The sequence below is a fragment of the Equus asinus genome, chromosome 16 (assembly GCF_041296235.1).
Source record: "Equus asinus isolate D_3611 breed Donkey chromosome 16, EquAss-T2T_v2, whole genome shotgun sequence".
Lineage (NCBI taxonomy): Eukaryota > Metazoa > Chordata > Mammalia > Perissodactyla > Equidae > Equus > Equus asinus.
In genome coordinates this window covers 21,844,210-21,863,970 of record NC_091805.1, presented here as the reverse complement: position 1 = coordinate 21,863,970, position 19,761 = coordinate 21,844,210, and the positions used below count along the sequence as shown (strand labels likewise).

Here is a 19,761-nt window from a genome sequence, read left to right as displayed (position 1 = left end):
ATAATATTTTACTTTTATGATATCCCAGGAAACTAATGGAATCTGGTAGTGCTTTGGTTCCCAGGTTTTGCTTAAAAATGCATGCGAATTAGTCTCCAGCCTTTAGTGATTAGAGAATAATAAAACTTTGTTTTTACTGGAGAGAATGCTGAGTCACTCTTCTCAGTGCAGTAAACAGATGTGAGGATCTGAAAATAGAAGACACATTTTCTCATTATTTTTAAAGCTACTTCAGTTTTCTGCTTCTTGATAAAAACTGTTGATTAGAGTATTTCTGTTAAGAAGACACCAGACACAGGATACAAAATCGATATACAAAAATCAGTTGTGTTTCTATACTAATAATGAACTATCAGAAAGAGAAATTAGGAAAACAGCCCCACTGAAAACTATAAGACGATGAAAGAAATTGAAGAAGACACAAATAAATGGAAAGATATTCCGTGCTCATGGATTGGAAGAATTAATATTATCTCTATATTACCCAAAGCTATCTGCAGGTTCCATGCATCCTTATCAGAATTCCAAGGCATTTTTCACAGAACTATAACAAACAATCCTAAAATTTGTATGGAACTACGAAAGACCCCGAATAGCCAAAGTAATCTCAAGAAAGGAAAACAAAGCTGGAGCCATGATGCTTCCTGTTTCAAACTATATTACAGAACTGTAGTAACCAAAACAGTATAGTATTGGCTTAAAAACAGACACATAGATCAATGGAACAGAATAGAGAACTCAGAAACAAACCCACCCATATATGGTCAATTAATCTATGACAGAGAAACCAAGAATATACAATGGGAAAAGGATAGTTTCTTCAATAAATGGTGTTGGGAAAACTGGACAGGTTCATGCAAAACAATGAAACCTATCTTACACCATACACAAAAATTACTTCAAAATGGATTAAAGACTTGAACATGAGACCTGAAACCATAAAACTCCTAAAGGAAAACAAATGCGAAAAGCTTCTTGATATTGGTCTTGATGATGATTTTTTGGATTTGACACCAAAAGCAAAGGCAACAAAAGCCAAAATAAACAATTGGAACTACGTCTAACTGAAAAGCTTCTGCACAGCAAAGGAAATCATCAACAAAATGAAAAAGCAACCTACTAAATGGGAGAAAATATTTTCAGATTGTATATCTGATAATGGGTTAATATCCAAGATATGTAAAGAACTCATACAACTCAATAGAAAAAGAAAACCTGATTAAAAAATGGACAGAGGATCTGAATAGACATTTTTCCAGAGAAGATATACAGATGGCCAACAGGCACTTGAAAAAGTGCTCAATGTCACTAATCATCAGGAAAATTCAAATCAGACCACAATGAGATATCAACTGTTAGAATGACTATTATTAAGAAGACAAGAAATAACAAGTCTTGGCAAATATGTGGAGAAAAGGGAACCTTTGTGCACTATTGATGAGAATGTAAGTTTGGTGTAGCCACTATGGAAAACAGTATAGAGGTTCCTCAAAAAATTAAAAATAGGGGCTGGCCCGGTGGTGCAGTGGTTAAGTTCTCATGTTCTGCTTTGGCAGCCTGGGGTTCGCCAGTTTGGATCCTGGGTGTGGACATGGCACTGCTTATCAAGCCATGCTGTGGTAGGCGTCCCACATATAAAGTAGAGGAAGATGGGCATGGATGTTAGCTCAGGGCCAGTCTTCCTCAGCAAAAAGAGGAGGATTGGCAGATGTTAGCTCAGGCCTGATCTTCCTCAAAAAAAAAAAAAATAATAAAATAAAATAAAATAAATTAAAAATAGAGGGGGCCGGCCCCATGGCTGAGTGGTTGTTTGCATGCTCTGCTTCAGCGGCCCAGGGCTTTGCTAGTTCAGATGCTGGGCACGGACATGGCTCCGCTCAATAGGCCATGTTGAGGCGGCATCCCACATGCCACAACTAGAAGGACCCACAACTAAAAGAAAATATACAACTATGTACTGGGGGAATTTGGGGAGAAAAAGCAGAAAAAAGAAATTAAAAATAGAACTACCATCCAATCCAGCAATTCCACTTCTAGGTATTTATCCAAAGAAAATGAAACACCAACTTGAAAAAAAATATGCACCTGCCACGTCATTGCAACATTACTTACAATAGTCAACACATGGAAACAACCTAAGTGTCCATTGATGGATGAATATATAAAGAAAATGTGGTATATATATATATATATATATATATATATATATAATGGAATAGTATTCAGCCTTTTAAAAGAAGGAAATCATACTATTTGTGACAACATGGATGCACCTTGAGGGCATTATGCTAAATGAAATAAATTAGAGAAAGACAATACCATGATACCACTTATATGTGGAATCTGAAACAAGAAAACAAAAGAAAAAGCAAACTCATAGATATAGAGAACAGATTGGTGGTTGCCAGAGGCAAGGGGTAGGGGTTGGGCAAAATGGGTGAAGGCAGTCAAAAGGTACAAAGTTTCAGTTATAAATAAATTAGTCATGAGGATGTAATGTACAGCATGGTGACATAGTTAATAATACTGTATTGTATATTTGAGAAGTGCTAAGTGAGTAGATCTTAAAAGTTCTCATCACAAGAAAAAAGATTTGTGGTAAAGGATGTTAATTAGAATTATTGTGGTGATCATTTCACAAATATGCATGTATTGAATCAATATGTTTTACACCTCAAACTAATGTAATGTTGTATGTCAATTGTATCTCAATTTTTAAAAAAGCAAGCCCCGAAAGTCAGATTGCTCTTCCTTCCCCTCACTAAGGTGTTCTGTTGTCATTTATGATGTGACTTAACGGAGATGGTGGAGCACATTTGGGACAAACCATTTTGACTTTTCAATGTTTTCCAAATTATTTTAAATTAAAAAAATATGAATTAGAGCATCTTCATCAGATTTTAAATTTTTCTTCCTGTATAATTTCATGGCAACATAGTTATTAAAGTAAAAATTATAGACTCTGAGGGGCTGGCCCCGTGGCCGAGTGGTTAAGTTCGCCCGCTCCGCTGCAGGCGGCCCAGTGTTTCGTCGGTTCGAATCCTGGGCGCGGACATGGCACTGCTCGTCAGACCACGCTGAGGCAGCGTCCCACATGCCACAACTAGAGGAACCCACAACGAAGAATACACAACTATGTACCGGGGGGCTTTGGGGAGAAAAAGGAAAAAAATAAAATCTTTAAAAAAAAAAAAATTATAGACTCTGAATGATGTACTTTTTATCTTGCAATCTGTAAGCACCCTGAAACTTTGCTTGGCAACAACAGCCATATTCTGTCATTTGATTATATTTTGAATGGAAAATTTAAGAGTTTTTAAAAAATTTCTTTTATAGACGTATGCTATCATTAAAGTCAGTTGATCCAGTTAACTCTGATTTTTATATTTGAAATGTGTTATTTAAAAGGCAAGATCTCTACTTGGTAGTAACCCAGGTATGAATTTTTAAAATAATAAAAATGTTCTCTGGCAAAGTTTCTAAGATATCTTATTTAAGAAGGAAATAAATATTATTTTTTCTCCTTTTAATAACTGTGCTGATATGTTTCTGAACTTTTAAAGTTTTAGTTTGAAAATATTCAGCTTACATGACTATAATATAATATCAGATTTGTTGACATCTTTTGTCTCCCATTCCCGTAGTCTCTGTCACTTTTTCTTTTTAATATTCCTTTACTATTATTTTAACGTTTAAGAAGGGACAGATATTCATGCTTATACTCAATATTCCATGTTTAACCAGAAGTCACCTCAGTAAATATTTTCTTACTGTTTTATTGAAAAATAAAACACAGAAAACTATGTAAAACAAATGTGTATCACAAACAGTATTTACATATCACAGCAGTATAAGACAAACGCTCTTGTAACTACCATGCACGACAGGAATAGAACTGCCACTTACCCCCAGAAGCTGTTAGGGATCTCAACCCAACCACAAGCCTCTCCCTCCCAAAAGTAAGCAGTTCCTCTTTTTTCTTTTTGGTTTAGCACTCAAGTGTGCATCTTTTAAAACTATAGTTTACGCTTTTTTGTTTGTTTTATTCACTATGTCTTTCAATTTGCAAGGTCTTTCTATTTCCTTTTTTCCCCCTGACTATTTAGTTGTTGAAGATTTCCAGTCATTTGACCTGTAGAGTTTCCCACAGCCTGGCTTTTGCTGATTGTGGTCTCATGCTGTAGTTATGCGTATTTCTCAGTCCTCTGTATTTCCTGCAAATTGATAGTCATGTACAGAAGTCTGGCCATATTCAGTTTTATTTGTTTGTTCTTGGCAAGACTATAGGTGGTATTGTGTTCTTTCATCAGGAAGCACATAATGTCTAGTTATTTCTTTTTTTGCGATGTTAGTAACATTGATTACTCAACTGTCTAGATCCATTAGATCACTTAGGGAATTGCAAAATGGATATATTCTGGTTTTATCATTTATTTTTCATTTATTGGCTAGAATACATACCCTCACCTACTATTTGCTTAGTAGTGGTACAGTATATATAGGAAATGTAGAGTAGATGCTTGATTCTTCACTTTTGTTTACCAGTTTTTGAAATAATGAGTTGGCTCCCTTTCGTCTTCTAAACATGGACAGTTTTTTTGTTATTGTGTTATCATCATGAGTTAATGAATTTAAACATATTTGACATGTTTCAATCCTTTGCAGTTCTTATCCTTGTTAAAGTTCATGTTGTCCCATGTCTGGCCGGTGGGATCCTCTTCAAGCTCCCAGAGTTATTTTAACATGACTCTAGTTTGATTCCTTTGATAGCTTCCTTGATTTCTGCTATGACAGGGTGTTCCAGGCTCATCTGGAGGATGGACAGAAACTATGAATTTATCCATGGGGACGCTCTGAACCAGTGGTTGTAAATCAGTACCCTGGGGGCTAAAAATAGCCACCAGACATCTCCTTTTCTTTTTTTCCAAAAGAAACAAACAAGCCAGTCATTCAACAAAAACAAAAACAAAAACATCATTTTTTTTAGCACTTACTTTATGCCAAGTGTTGTACTAGTTGCTGGGAATATGGTTGTTAATAAGATATAAAACTGCCTCAAGGAGTTTACAATCTGATGAGGAAAATGAAACAGGGCAAAATGCTACATTAAGTGACCTGTAGGACCCCAGGATGGTGTGAGAGTTCTTAGAAGGAATCTGACTTAAAGTTAGAGGTCAAAGAAAGATTTGAAGGAACATAGTCAATCCTCTATTTAAAACATAAGCCTTCCAGGTGAAGAAAGATAAGGGAAAATAATTCAAGGCAGAGAAAACAGTATGTGCAAAAGCCCCAAAGTGAAAGAGAATGTATACTTTCAGGGTATGAAAGTTGTTCAGTGACTGAAGTTTTGGGTGGAAGAGGATAGAATAGAGAGGTAAGTAGAGGCCAATTTGTGAAGGCCCCTGTAAGTTATGTTTTTAGGAATTTGGATTTTATTTTGAGGCCATTAACAAAGTAGCATGATCAGATTTGCATAGAATGCACTACAGAGTGAAAAATGCATTGTGTAGGGGATGGAAAGATGAAGAAAAGAAAGGAGACTGGTTTAGAAGCTAGGGGTAGTGACTTACTGTATGGTAGTAGAGAAGGGTACAGAGAAAAGTGGCTCAAATTGACAGGCATTAGGAGATGGAACTGACAGGACTTTAGTGAACAATTGGAAGGTGGTGGTGGTGAGGGAAAAAGAAACATTTAAAATGATGTACAGATTTTTGACTTGGACACTGGTGGATAGAGGTAAGTTTTACTTAAATAGTGAACACAGGGTGAAGAGTGGCTATAATGCAAGAAAGAAATGAGTTCTATTTTGGATGACTAGTTAGTATTACACCAGGAACTAGAACAGAAATGTCTTGATTCAAGTTCACAGGGATTTTCCCCCACTAAACTTACTAACAAAGGATGTGTTACAAAGGATATGAAATTATCAGGAAAAGAATCTAAGTTTTTTAAGTTGTCATATATACAAATATTAGCATAGGTGAATCTGATTTCCTTTAATTAGAAAAGCCATCAGCAAGTCTGTGTTAAACATCTTCTATTCCAAAACTTCCAGAAATCTGATCCTGTAACCAGGCTTTCTGATACTATTGCTTTTTCTCTTGCCAGAAATGTCCCCAAGTAATGTTTTTCTCTACAGAATCCAAGTTTTAAATCGGAGTCAAGGCATTTCTGTCCTAATCCAGACTGGATGAGTTGGTATCATTTTCTTTTGAGTTGTTTTTCTTTCCAGGATGAGTATTCCAGAATCAACCTTACTGTTCCATATTACTGTGGGCATTTTTATTCCCATGATGTTTACCCCTCCACTGAACTACCTTTTCTGGCTGACTTTCTTATTTTAGTTGCAGCCTTCTTTACTTTTAAAGATGCTAATTTTGTACTTGTCTTACTTTTTATTCCTTTGTCCATGTCAGTGGGAAACTCTGAAACAGCTTTATCTGTGACAAAATTAATATAAGTAAAACTACAATCATTAGCTTATTATCATTATTGAAGCAAATCATGATGAATCACATTCTTATTCATTATTTCAGCAAGAATATTGATCTAACCATTTTAGAGCAACAATTCTAGGCTTCTTCTCGGTACAGATTTTATTTAACACTATAGTCCATTTCTGTTTCTTGAGCTACTGTTTTAGACTGCTGAAGTATAATTTCCAAAAGGGTAAAATTATGCTTCTCAGGCAAATATAAAGTAAACATGGGTCAAAGATTTTATTCAACTCATTAATGAGGGAACCAGTAAGATGTTAAGATGAGTTCAAACAGCATTTGAGGAGCTAAGTATTTACAGATAGTTAAATGTGAGAATGTTAGAATACAGTTGAGTTAGATACATAACTGATTAATATCCTATATATTAAGCCATAACCTTTGGGGTTATTTTTTTCACCGGACAGAAATTGTTTGTATCTCTACCTAACAAAAAATCTACAAGTTAACATAAAGTTAGTAAGGCATGAGTCTAACAGAGTACACTTACCTAATTCTTAGCGACCCTGTGTCCCTCCCACATCATGTTGAAAGGACCTGTTACATATCTTTTTGCATTTTTTCCAAGTTGTGGAAGATGTTTGAATAAGACCTTCAATCTCTTAGACTCTTAGACTTCCAGTCTCTTAGATTAGAGGCTTTTCTTTGGTCTGAGGATTGTTCTTGAATAACTGGTAAAGTAAATTCTCTTTTAATAAACTTTGTAAGTTTTGTATTCCAATGTTAGATGACTGCCTAAAAATCTTTAATACTGAGTTTTTGAGGAGTATGAATTGCTTTGGGCATGAAAGAAAGGCAATGGGAAATTTGAAAGGGAAAAAAAGGCAAAGTAATTTGCTGTGGAATAAACTCTGTACATTTTTATGTTCCCTAGGGTTTTCCAGGAGATATTGGGATTCCTGGACAAAATGGCCCTGAAGGATCAAAGGTAAAAAAAAAAAAAGAAAAAAAAACTATGATACCTAGAGTTGTCTAATCTCAAATCTCAAAGAATGGGTAAAGATTTTAGGAATATCATATTTCTGGATATTTTTGTCCTGTCTCAGCTGCATTTAATAAACTTTGTACAGCTTGTTTGAAGAGAATTAAGTAGTTTGCATGTCTGGTTGTTCCTTTGGTGCCCTTTGCTTAGTTAGAGTATGTTATCCAGTCTCCTGGATTCAGGTCTTTGAAAATGATTTTCCTAGTTTGGTATGGACTTAAATGAGGGTGACCGTATTTGCAAAGCACATAAATCACTGAAAAAAAGATTTCTTGGAGCAGATGGAAAAAAACCCCAAAAAACTAAAAAGTTACAGCATACAGTAAATGTTTCTGATCACTAAAACACTCTAGGGCCCATTGACTATCCACTAGTTAAAATAAAAGAGAGCCTGTGTGTCCTGGAAGTTATACATAGCACAAAATACCTGAAGAAACCTAAGAATTATTAACTTTCTTTACTGTTGTTGCGTATATATACTAGAAATTATCTATAGCAAAGTTTTAAATACCAGACTTTGCCAAGCAACTGACATAGAATGAGCATTGTAAGCAAATAGAGCATTGTGAATAAAGACATGGAAGGATGAAATGGGCTGAAGTTTGGAGAATTGGCAGGTTATGAAGTATAGCTGCTATGGAAGGTTATCATTATGAGTAGAGCGGAAATGATAGGAGATGAAGCTGGAAAGAATATTAATAATAGCTATATTTGTTAGGTCACTACAGTGTCAAGTACTATAGTAAATGTTTTACAGACATCTCATTTAATCTTCACAACAGCATTGTGAGATAGATATTATCCCCGTTCTACAGATGGTTAGGTCATTCCCTCACAGTCACGTAACCATCAAGTGATGTAGCCAGGATTTTAACCCAGATATTATTTCAAAGTCTTACCTCTTAACCACTTAGCTTTGGGATTAAATTGTGGAGAACGTTCAACACCATGCTGCAGAATTTCTACTTTATCCGTGGGCATCATGAAGTAATCAAAGATATTTCAGTAGTAAAGTGTCCTAGGTGATTTATGTTTTAAAAATATACTTATAATCAGTATGTAGGATAGTTTAAATAGAGAAATTGAAGCCAAGGAGAAGAGCTGGAAAAAGCTAGAAAAGAAATTATGAAGATCTGAAACAGGACATTCATTCAATCAGCAAATATTTATTGGCTGCCTCATGTGACAGCCATTGTATTAGACCCTAGGGCTACAAAGATGAAAAGTCCTGATCCCTACTTTCAAGAAACCTACAATCTAGAGAAAGATATGCAGGAAAACCTTTATAATAACCATATGGATAATATATAATATGTAATACTGTGCAAGCATTGGGTTAGGGGACTCAGATGACAGTTTGTAGAGAAGGTAGCACTTGAGCTGACATGATGAATGAGTAGGAGTTTGCAAACAGACAAGTGGGTTGTATGGCATTCAGGAAAAGGAAATTGTGAGAGGATGGAGGTGCAATATTTGGGACATATTTGTACTACAAGTTATTTGTTGTTTATGTGAAATTCAAATTTAACTGGGCATCCTGTATTTTATCTGGCAACCCTACTGGCCACCTACAAACTTTCCCTGTATCCAGCGATGTTTCTTCTTTCCTTTATGTCTGCAGAGAGGTAGAATTCCTCCTCCTCCTTGGTATTCAAGTTCCACATATGTTTTGCATCGGACTCTTCTCTTGACTCCTGAATGACCTCATGCCATCAATTATCACCTTTACCCTGATCTTTCCTTTGACTCAGAATTTCCCCTCTTTGCTGTTAAAACCATTCTCACTGCCAATTTGTAGTTTAGGTCCTTTTTATTTTTCACCAGGATTAGTGTAATGTTCCTCCAATTCTTCCTGCCTCTGGTGTGACATTTCAAATCTACTTCAAAGCTGCTGATGGAATAATCTTTGTGAAGTATAGATCACATCACGTCACTCTTGTGCTTAAATTCTTCAGTTATCTCCACAGCTTCCAGGTTAAGGCTTGTTCTTCTTTACTTTTTACACAAGGCTCTTTATGACCTACCCTCTCTCTCTAACTCTGTAGTCATATAGTCACATCTACCATCACTCTTCCAAAAGCATTACTCCAGCCAAACTATTTACAATACCAGACCATGCCATGCCTGTTTAAATCTAACAGCTTCCTGTGTGCTGTTCCTTTTGTCTGGATATCTCTCTACCTTTCTATGCCCTTGTTCATCTACCTAACACCTACACCTTACATACCACGTTGTCCAGCAAGCTTTCCCTGTTCTTCCCAAATGTAATTGAGATAGCCTTTCTCTGTAGTCCCTAAAAAAAAACTATCAAGCACTTATCTTATATAACTACTGATCTACTTATCTCTCTATTAGACTGTAAGTTTTTTGAGAGAAGAGAGTGATTTTATATACATCACAATAACCATAATAATATCCATAGCACATAATAAAAAAGCAATAGATTTTGGCTGAATGGATGATTGATTGAATGATTGTATTTCAAAGCTGTTTTGGAACTAGAAACAATGCAACTTGGTAACTGATTAAATGAAAGTGATGGGAGAAAGAGAAGTCAAAGATAAAACTGAGACTATACTTTGGGTTACTGATGTCATTGACTTAAATAGGGAACTCAGGAGGAGAAGCAGGTTTGGAGGATGGGGAAGGGAAGAAGTTGGATTCTACGTGTATTTAGTTTGAGGTACCTGGTTGACCTCAGGGTAGAAATAATCAATATCTAATAGTAAAGCAAGGCCAAAAGTAGAAATAGTACTATGAATGGATGTTGAAAAGGAGAGAAAGAGAGACAGACTATAGAGAATGGAGTTGAGAATTTCTCATGTCCAGTTTAGCCCTTCACCTACTGTATGCTTAGGAACTTGAACTTGATGCATATATAAACACATTCATTTATCCATTCATTCATTTAGGATTTATTGTTTCTTTTGTGTGTTAGGCCAAGTGCTAAATGTGGGTTTGTAAAGATTTCTAAACTATGGTCCCTCCCCTGGATTGGGTTACAGTTTAGCGAGAGATACCAAAAAAATCATCACAAAATGTAAGGAGTGCTGTATAAAAGAGCTGGTGAAGTGCTAGGAGAGCCTGGAGGATTGAACAACAGATTCTGCCTGAGGGAATTGGGAATTACTTCAAGGGGAAGTGATCATTGAATTTAATGTTTTTAAGTATGCGTATCATAGTGGATGAAGAACCAGATAGCTTTCTAAATTCTTTTCAATTTGGAAATTTTGTTTCTCTTGAAGTTTTGGCAAAAAAAAAGTCAGAGAACTGAAGAAAACCAGCTGATCTCTTGTATGTTATTGCAATAGTGATCTTTAAAACTTCCTTCTCATTACTTACTTCTTTTTTGTCTTAGAATTGTGATGTTTAAAAGTGGGACAAAAGACCAGAAAGCCAGACATTTTAATAGATACCAATGGTTGAATTTCCAGTGGGTAATAATTTCTTTGTGGATTACTTTATCTAAATTTATTCCATAAACACGAGCTTGTACCCTCATCAGTACCAACATGATGGTACTGATTGACTTTGTACACATCACTGAATTTTAAAATAATATCTTAGAAGAGATAATTTTATCAAAAGAACCAGAAAATTCTTCAAGGAACAGCAGTACAATTTTATGTTTTTATCTCTCTTCTAGGTCCTTCCTATTTGCCTTGAGATTGTTTCTAGAAACAAGAAAAAAACAGAGTCAAACATACTGACCCTTTTAGCATGTTGTGTTTTTTTAGTTGTGTACACTATATCATGGAAGCATCTTAAAACTTCCTTTATTTCCATATATGTGTCTTCTTTGAAAAGTGGGGACAATACAAATTACTACAGCTCTGTTGAGGCTATACAAAGTGGTCATCAAGAAAATCATGTGCACTCAAAGTACTTGGTTATCCTGTTTGCAAACAAACTGGGTTCTTTCCAGAGCAATTTGGCACAGCTCTAAAGACTTTTATTTTCTCTTCATTTTCTGCCAGTTGACTAACAACCTCAAACTAAGATTGGAAGCTTGTGTTAATTATGGTTCTGTTGATTGTGGGATTGTGTGTGTGTGTATATGTATATATAAATACAAAACATACTTCAGCAAGCCTTCTTGAGAGCTACCCAATTTGGCAGTCTGCTTTCAAGCATCCCATAACATTAGCAAAACCACATCCTTTTCTGCTTAATGCAGAAAGTGAGTACCCCATAAATATTCTCTGTTCTCTGTAAACAGAGGAATAATTTATTTGTTGCCATATGATTTGTGTTGTTACTTTGGCTATGGATTTAAGGATGGTAAAACAGGCTGTTATTGCCTGTTGTATATCATCCCTGATAAATTTTTAGAGAGAAACTACCATTTGTGAAGTTGTGTTATAGAATATATGGAAATAACTTTTGTACTGAATTATTAAAATATGTCATGTGTTTATCTGAATAGAGGTGAGCTATCTTGGTAAGAGGAAAATGCATAACTCTAAATAGAGCTCCGAGATCACCTCACCCCACCCCTGAAGATTCGCGTTGCATAAGCTAGATCAAGATTTTATACACAGATTTCTTATATTAATCATTTTATTTTCCAGGCAGCATTTAGTCAGCTGAGAAATATTTGTTGAGTTTGTACAATAAGCAATGTAGTGTATTAAGTAGTTACTTGAAAACAAGATTAAAACATGGTCTTTTATCTTCTAGGAATTTGTAATCCTCTGGAAATTTTAGATTTCCAGAAAAGTTAAAAAGCGTAACTAGGCAGCATATGATAAGTGAATAATAAGGAGCTCAGAGGAGAGAATAACTTATGTGGCCATTTTCTGAAAGACTTCATAGAGATATTAAGATTTAAGTAGGATGGGTTAGATTTGGCCAAGTCAAGTCAAGGGCTGAGAAATTCTATACAACAAGTACAAAATGAACACAAGAATAGAGGGTGGGAGTAAACCTACATAACTTTAAAAAAAAAAAGTTAGGAGGCAGATTGTGACAGATCTTAAATATAAAGTTGAGAAGTTCGAATGCTAGTAAGCCCAATGGAAGGTTTTTTTTTTATTGTGGTAAAAACATAACGTAAAGTCTACTTTCAACAAATTTTTAAGTTTACAGTACAGTATTGTAAACTACATGCATATTGTCATACAGCATGTCTCTAGACTGTTTTCATCTTGCATGACTGACACTCTATACCCACTGAACAGCAACTTCCTGTTTCCACCTACCCCAACCCCTGGCAACCACTGTTCCACTTTCTGCTTCTATGAGTATGACTACTTAGATGTATCATAAAAGTAGAATCATGCATTATTTGTCCTTCTGTGACTGGCTTATTTCACTTAGCATAAGGTCTTCAAGGGTTATTCATGTTGTAGTATATGTCAGGCCTTCTTTTTTAAGGCTGAATAATAGACCATTGTGCAGTAGTTCAAAAATCCACATTTTCTTTATCCATTCATCCACTGATGGACATTTAGGTTGTCCATCTATAGGCTATTGTGAATAATGCTGCAGTGAACATGGGAGTGCAGATGTCTTTTTGAGATCTGGTTTTCAGTTCTTTTGGATAAATACTCAGAAGTGGGATGGCTGGATCATATGGTGGTTCTATTTTTAATTTTTGGAGGAACCTCCATATTGATTTCCATAGTGGCCGCATCATTTTATATTCCCACCAACAGTGCATAGGGTTCCAATTTATCTACATCCTTGCCAACATCTGTTATTTTCTGTTTGCTTGTTTGTTTTGTATGCTTTTTGGTAAGGCAGATTGGCCCTGAGCTGACATCTGTTGCCAATCTTTCTCTTTCTTTTTTTTTCCTCCAGTACGTAGCTGTATATCCTAGTTATAGGTCACTCTAGTTCTTCTATGTGGGATGCTGCCACAGCATGGCTTGATGAGCAGTGTGTGGGTCTGTGCCCAGGATCTGAACCATTGAACCCCAGGCCATCAAAGGGAAGTGCATAAACTTAACCTCTCAGCCATAGGGCCAGCTCCTCTTTGTTTTCAGTAGCCATTTTAATATGTGTGAGGTGATATCTCATTGTGGCTTTGATTTGCACTTCCTTGGTGATTAATGATGTTGAGCATTTTTACATATACCTGTTGACCATTTGTATGTTTTATTTAGAGAAATGTCCATTCAAGTCCTTTGCTCATTTTAATTAAGCTATTTGGTTTTTGCTGTTGGGTTGTAGAGTTCCTTATATATTTTAGATGTTAACCCTTATCAGATTTATGGTTTGCAAAGATTTTCTCCCATTCCATGGGTTGTCTTTTCACACTGTTGATTGTTTTCCTTACTGTGAAGAAGTACTTACTAGTCTATTTTTGCTTTTGTTGCCTTTGATTTTGTCTCAAATCCAAAAAATCATGACCAAGACTGATGTCAAGGAGCTTTCTGCCTGTGTTTTCTTCTAGGAGTTTTATGGTTTCAAGTCTAATATTTAAGTTTTTAATCCATTTTGAGTTGATTTATGTCTATGTTGTAGGATAAGGGTCCAATTTCATTCTTTCACATGTGAATATCCAGCTTTCCTTACGCCATTTGTTGAAGAGACTGTCTTTTCCTCATTGTGTAGTATTGGCCCCCTTGTCAAAGACCATTTGAGCATATACACATGGGTTTATTTCTTGGCTCTCTATTCTGTTCCATTGGTCTATGTCTGTCTTTATGCCAGTACCAAACTATTTTGATTATTGTACCTTTGTAATATGTTTTGAAGTCAGGAAATGTGAGGCTTCCTGCTTTGTTCTTCTTTCTCAAGATTGTTTTGTCTATTCAGGGTTCTTTGTGGTTCCATACGAATTTTAGGATTGTTTTTTCTGTACCTGCAAAAAATGCCTTTAAGATCTTTCTAGGGATTGCACTGAATCTGTAGATTGCTTTGGGTAGTATGGACATTTTAACAATATTCAATCTTTCAATCCATGAACACGGGATGTCTTTCCATTGTTTGAGTCTTCTTTAATTTCTGTCAGCAATCTTTTGTAGTTCAGTGTACAAGGCTTTCATCTCCTTAGTTAAGTTTATTCCTAAGTATTTTATTCTTTTTGATGCTTTGATAAATGGGATTGTTTTCTTAATTTCCTTTTCAAATTGTTTGTTGTTAATGTACAGAAAAACAAGTGATTTTTTAATGTCAATTTTATATCCTACAACTTTGCTGAATTCATTTTAGTTTTAACAGATTTTGTGGAATCTTTAGGATTTTCCACACACAAAACCATGTCATCTGCAAACAGAGATTTTACTTTTTCTTTTGGGTGTCTTTTTTTCTTTTTTCTCCTAATTGCTCCAACTAAGAATTCAATAGAAGTGGTGAGAGTGCGCATCCTTACCTTAATCCTAATCTTAGAGGAAAGCTTTCAATTTTTCACTGTTGAGTGTGATATTAACGGTGGGCTTTTCGTGTATGGCCTTTATTATGCTAAGGCATTTTCCTTCAGTTTTTGGTTTGTTGAGTGTTTTTATCATGAAAGGGTGTTAAATTTTCTCAAATGCTCTTTCTGCATCTATTTAGATGATCATGTTATTTTTATTCTTCATTCTGTTAACGTGCTGTATCACATTGATTGATTTTTACATGTTAAACAATCCTTGCATCCCTGGGATAAATCCCATTTGGTTATGACATATTATCCTTTAATGTGCTGTTGAATTCATTTTGCTAGCATTATTTTGAGGATTTCTGCATCTGTATTCATCAGAGATATTGGCCTGTAATTTTCTTTTCTTGTAGTGTCTTTGTCTGCCTTTGGTCTCATAAAATGAGTTTGGAAGTGTTCCCTCCTCTTCAATATTTTGGAAGAGTTTGAGAAGGATTTACATTAATCCTTATTTAAATGTTTGGTAGAATTCTCCAGTGAAGGCATCTGGTCCTAGGCTTTTCTTGGTTAAGGGGGTTTTTGATTACTGATTCAATCTCCTTACTGGTTATAGATCTGTTTAGATTTTGTATTTCTTCATGATTCAGTTTTGGTAGGTTGTATGTTTCTAGGAATTTTATCTATTTCTTTTAAGTTATCAATTTTGTTGGTGTGTAACTGTTTGTATTGTCTCTTCTGATCCTTTTTGTTTCTGTTGTATTAACTCTAATGTGCTGTCTTTCGTTTCTGATTTTATTTATTGGAATCTTGTCTCTTTTTGTCTTAGTCGAGCTAAAGGTTTGTCAATTTTGTTGATCTTTTCACAAAACCAAATCTTAGTTTTGTTGATATTTTCTTTAGGTTTTCTATTCTCTATTCATTTATTTCTGCTCTAGTCTTTATTATTTCCTTCCTTCTCTTAACTTTAGGCTTAATTTGTTCTTCTTTTTCTAGTTCCTTGAGGTGTATTTAGGTGGTTTCTGTGAGATTTCTTCTTTTTTTTCTTGGTGAGGAAGATCCGCTCTGAGTTAATATCTGTTGCCAATCTTCCTCTTTTTGCTTGAGGAAGATTGTCACTGAGCTGACACCTGTGCCAGTCTTCCTCTATTTTGTATGTGGGACACTGCCACAGTATGGCTTGATGAGTGATGTGTGGGTCCGCATGTGAGATCCAAACCCACAAACCCTGGACCACTGAAGCAGAGCATGTGAACTTAACCACTACCCCACCAGGCCAGGCCCCTTTCTTCTTTATTTTTTTAAGATTTTTTTATTCTTTCCTTTTTCTCCCCAAAGCTCCTGGTATATAGTTATAGTTTTTTTGGGTGTTTTTTTAATTGTGGGTCCTTCTAGTTGTGGCATGTGGGATGCTGCCTCAGCATGGCCCAATGAGTGGTGCCATGTCCGCACCCAGGATCTGAACCAGCGAAACCCCAGGCCACCAAAGCAGAGCGCACAAAGTTAACCACTCAGCCACGGGGCCGGCCCCTCCTTTCTTCTTTTTTAATGTAAGTGTTTGCCACTATAAAAATTCCCTCTTAGTACTGCTTTTGCTGCATCCCATAAATTTTGGTATATTGTGTTTTTGGTTTTTTTGTCTTCCAAGATATTTTCTAATTTCCCTTTGGATTTCTTCTTTGATCCATTGGTTCTTCAAAAGTGCATTGTTTAATTTCCATCTATTGGTGAATTTTTTAGTTTCCCTGCTGTTATTGATTTCTGGTTTCATTCCATTAAGGTCAGAAAAGATGGTTGGTATAATTTCAATCTTATTATATTTGCTAAGACTTGTTTTGTGACCTAATATGTGATCTATGCTGGAAAACGTTCTGTATGCACTTGAAAAGAATGTGTATCCTGCTGCTTTGAGTGGAATGTTCTGTATACGTCTGTTAGGTCCATTTGGTCTGTAGTGTTATTTAAGTCCTCTGTTTCCTTATTGGGCTTCTGTCTGGTCGTACTATCCATTATTGGAAGTACAGTATTGGAATCTTTTGCATTTATTGTGTTGGTGTCTATCTCTCCCTTCAATTCTATCAATATTTGCTGCATTATTTGGGTACTCTGATATTGGGTGCATATTTATTTATAATTGTTATAACTTCTTGGTGAATTGACTCTTTTATCACGAGTTAATGTCTTTGTCTCTTGTGACAGCTTTCGACTTAACATCTATCTTTTCTAATATAGGTATGACCATGTCTACTCTCTTTTGGATATCATTTGCATGGAATATCTTTTTCATCCTTTCACTTTCATCCTATGTGTGCCCTTAAATCTAAAGTGAGTCTCTTGTAGATAGCGTATAGTTGGATCTTTTTTTATCCATTCAGCCACTCTACATCCTTTGATTGCAGGCTTTAATCTATTTACATTTAAAGTGATTGCTAATAAGGAAGGACTTATTATTGCCATTTTGTTAATTGTAATCATTTTCTGTCTTGTAGCTATTTTGACCCTCTTTTCTTCTCTTACTGTCTTCCTTGTGTTTTGTTGATTTTTTTGTAACTTGCTTTAATTCCTTTCTCATTTTCTTTCGTGTATCTTTTATAGATATTTTATTTGTGGTTACCATGTGGCTTACATAAAATATCTTATAGCAATCTATTTTAAGCTGATAACAACTTAACTTTAGTAGCATAAAAAAGGTCTACTCTTTTACTCTATGGAAGATTTTGAGAGGAGTGAGATGATGAAAGAGGTGTTTTAGGAAGAATAATAATAGTAAATTATACATATGAATGTGGTAAATGTATAGGGCAGATAAGTGAAATGTCAGTTCAGAGACTGTTGCAAACACTAATCAATGTGTGCTACACGAGGAGAAGGAAACTAATATTTATTGAGTCTCTGTTGTATTCCAAGCACCATTTTATTTATCACAACAACCTTATGGTGCTGATGGTAACATGATTCTATGGATAATGGAACTCAGGTCATATCTCTAGTAAGCTTCAAAGCTAGAATTCAAATCCAGACTCAATTTTAGATTCTGTTCATTTTAAATTTAAAAACAATTGTGTGTTTAACATATGATAAATATGAAATATGTGCAGTGCAAACAACAATAATAAAACAAACCCTATTAATGTTAAGAAGTAGATCATTGGAAGCCTGGCGTGTGTCCCTCACTAATGATATCTCTCTCTTCCCTTCTTGCTTTTGCAAGTAACCACTCTCTTGTTTTTGCCATACTTTTATCATCTATGTATATACCCTTATAATATTTGTTGTTTTACTTGTTTTGGAAATTCATGTAAATGGAATCATACTAGACATATTCTTCTGTGACTTGCTCCTTGACTCAATCTTGTCCTTTCAACTTGTTCTAGGTTGATGTGTCTAATTATACCTTGTTCATTTTCACTGCTGTATAGTAATCCACTGTATAGATATACTATAATTTTTTAATTGATAACACTATTGATAGTCGTTTATGGACTTTCTTGTGGTTAGTTTTCACAAATCTTCCACGTGTGCTTGTAAAGACTCTGTAAACTCTAATTTAGGGATTCAGTGTTCTGTGTATGGCCAGTAAATCAAGTTTGTTAATTTTGCTTTCTAAGTCTTCTCTATTCCTACAATTTTTATCTGCTTGACCTACTAATTTCTGAGAGAGATGTGTTAAAATGTCCCTCTCTAATAGTAAATTTCTCAATTTATCTTTATTTATCTATCAGTTTTTACTTTATAAATGTCAAATTTATGTAATTAGATGCGTAAAAATTTAGAGTTTTTATCCCTTCCTGATGAACCTAGCCTTTTATCATTATTTAGTGACCCTTTTAACTCTAATAATCTGTTTTATCTTAAAGTCAATTAGATCTAACATTAACATAATTACTTCAGCTATTTTGGGGTGGGTAAATCCCTTGCATATTTTTTTTTTCCCATTTTTTGGACTTTAAATTTTCCTGTATTTTTATTCTAGGTGTGTTTTTGTAAATAGCATATGAATGGGGTTTTCTTTTCTTAATTCAGCTTTTATTATTTCCTTAAGATTATAAATTGGTCTTAGACGATGAAGGAAAAAGGAACCCAGGTTTGTCTGCTTCCCTTTTGGTTCTTGGTCAGGGATGCCACTCTGCAGGGTAAACAGCTGCCGTGAGAGCCTAAGGGAACCGAGTTCTCTGTGCTCACTCAGCCCTCTCTGCTGGCTACACCCTGGATATGGAGCTGGGCCAGTTTCTTACACTTACACTTTAACCTGAAACTTTGTGTTCATCAGTGTCTTCTGAGCCCCAGGTATTGTTTATAAGTTTTTGGTGTATGCTTAATTTTAGCTGTAAGTCCTTATTAGCTTATCAAAACTCAATACAAAATTATTTGCCTACATTAAAAATTTTCTGACCCTCCCAGAAAACATTTTGCTGCTTTATCTAAGTTCCTATTTACATTCTCTTATACTTTTAGTTCTACTAGAACTCTTATTTACTAATTTTTATTTTAAAGTGTCATCATCCATAATAAATTATGAATTGATTGAGAACAGGGACTGTGTCTTACTTGTATTTGTATACTCAGGGCCTAATGTTGTGTTGTTTATTGAAGCTTACACATAGTAGAAAATAAACTGTTGGATGAGAAACTGAAGTGACAAATGAATTAATTAAACATTAGCTGTCCTGTGGTGGAATTTAAATATCACAGCATTCTGATGCCTTACCTTCAGTTATCTAAACATTTAAAACCTATCATTTAGAGAGCTGGAAGAGTATTTTCGACATTAAAAAGAGTTAGAAATCATTGTAGCAATCAATATTCTTTCAGTTGTAAGTAATAAAAACACAACTCAGAGGCTGGCCCAGTGGTGTAGTGGTTAAGTTCACGTGCTCCCCTTTGACAGCCTGGAGTTTGCAGGTTTGGATCCCGGGCACAGACCTAGCACCACTCGTCAAGCCACACTGTGGTGGCATCCCACATAAAGCAGAAGAAGA

The 19,761-nt window shown here is 35.2% G+C and overlaps 1 protein-coding gene across 1 annotated transcript in view; it reads left to right on the top strand.

Annotated features, from left to right (window-relative positions):
• Positions 1-19,761, top strand: part of COL24A1 (collagen type XXIV alpha 1 chain) — a 355,376-nt gene that overhangs the window by 127,551 nt on the left and 208,064 nt on the right. The window contains exon 21 of the mRNA XM_044749176.2: positions 7,372-7,425. Coding sequence (XP_044605111.2) covers positions 7,372-7,425 — 54 coding nt within the window. The remainder of the gene's footprint in view (positions 1-7,371; positions 7,426-19,761) is intronic.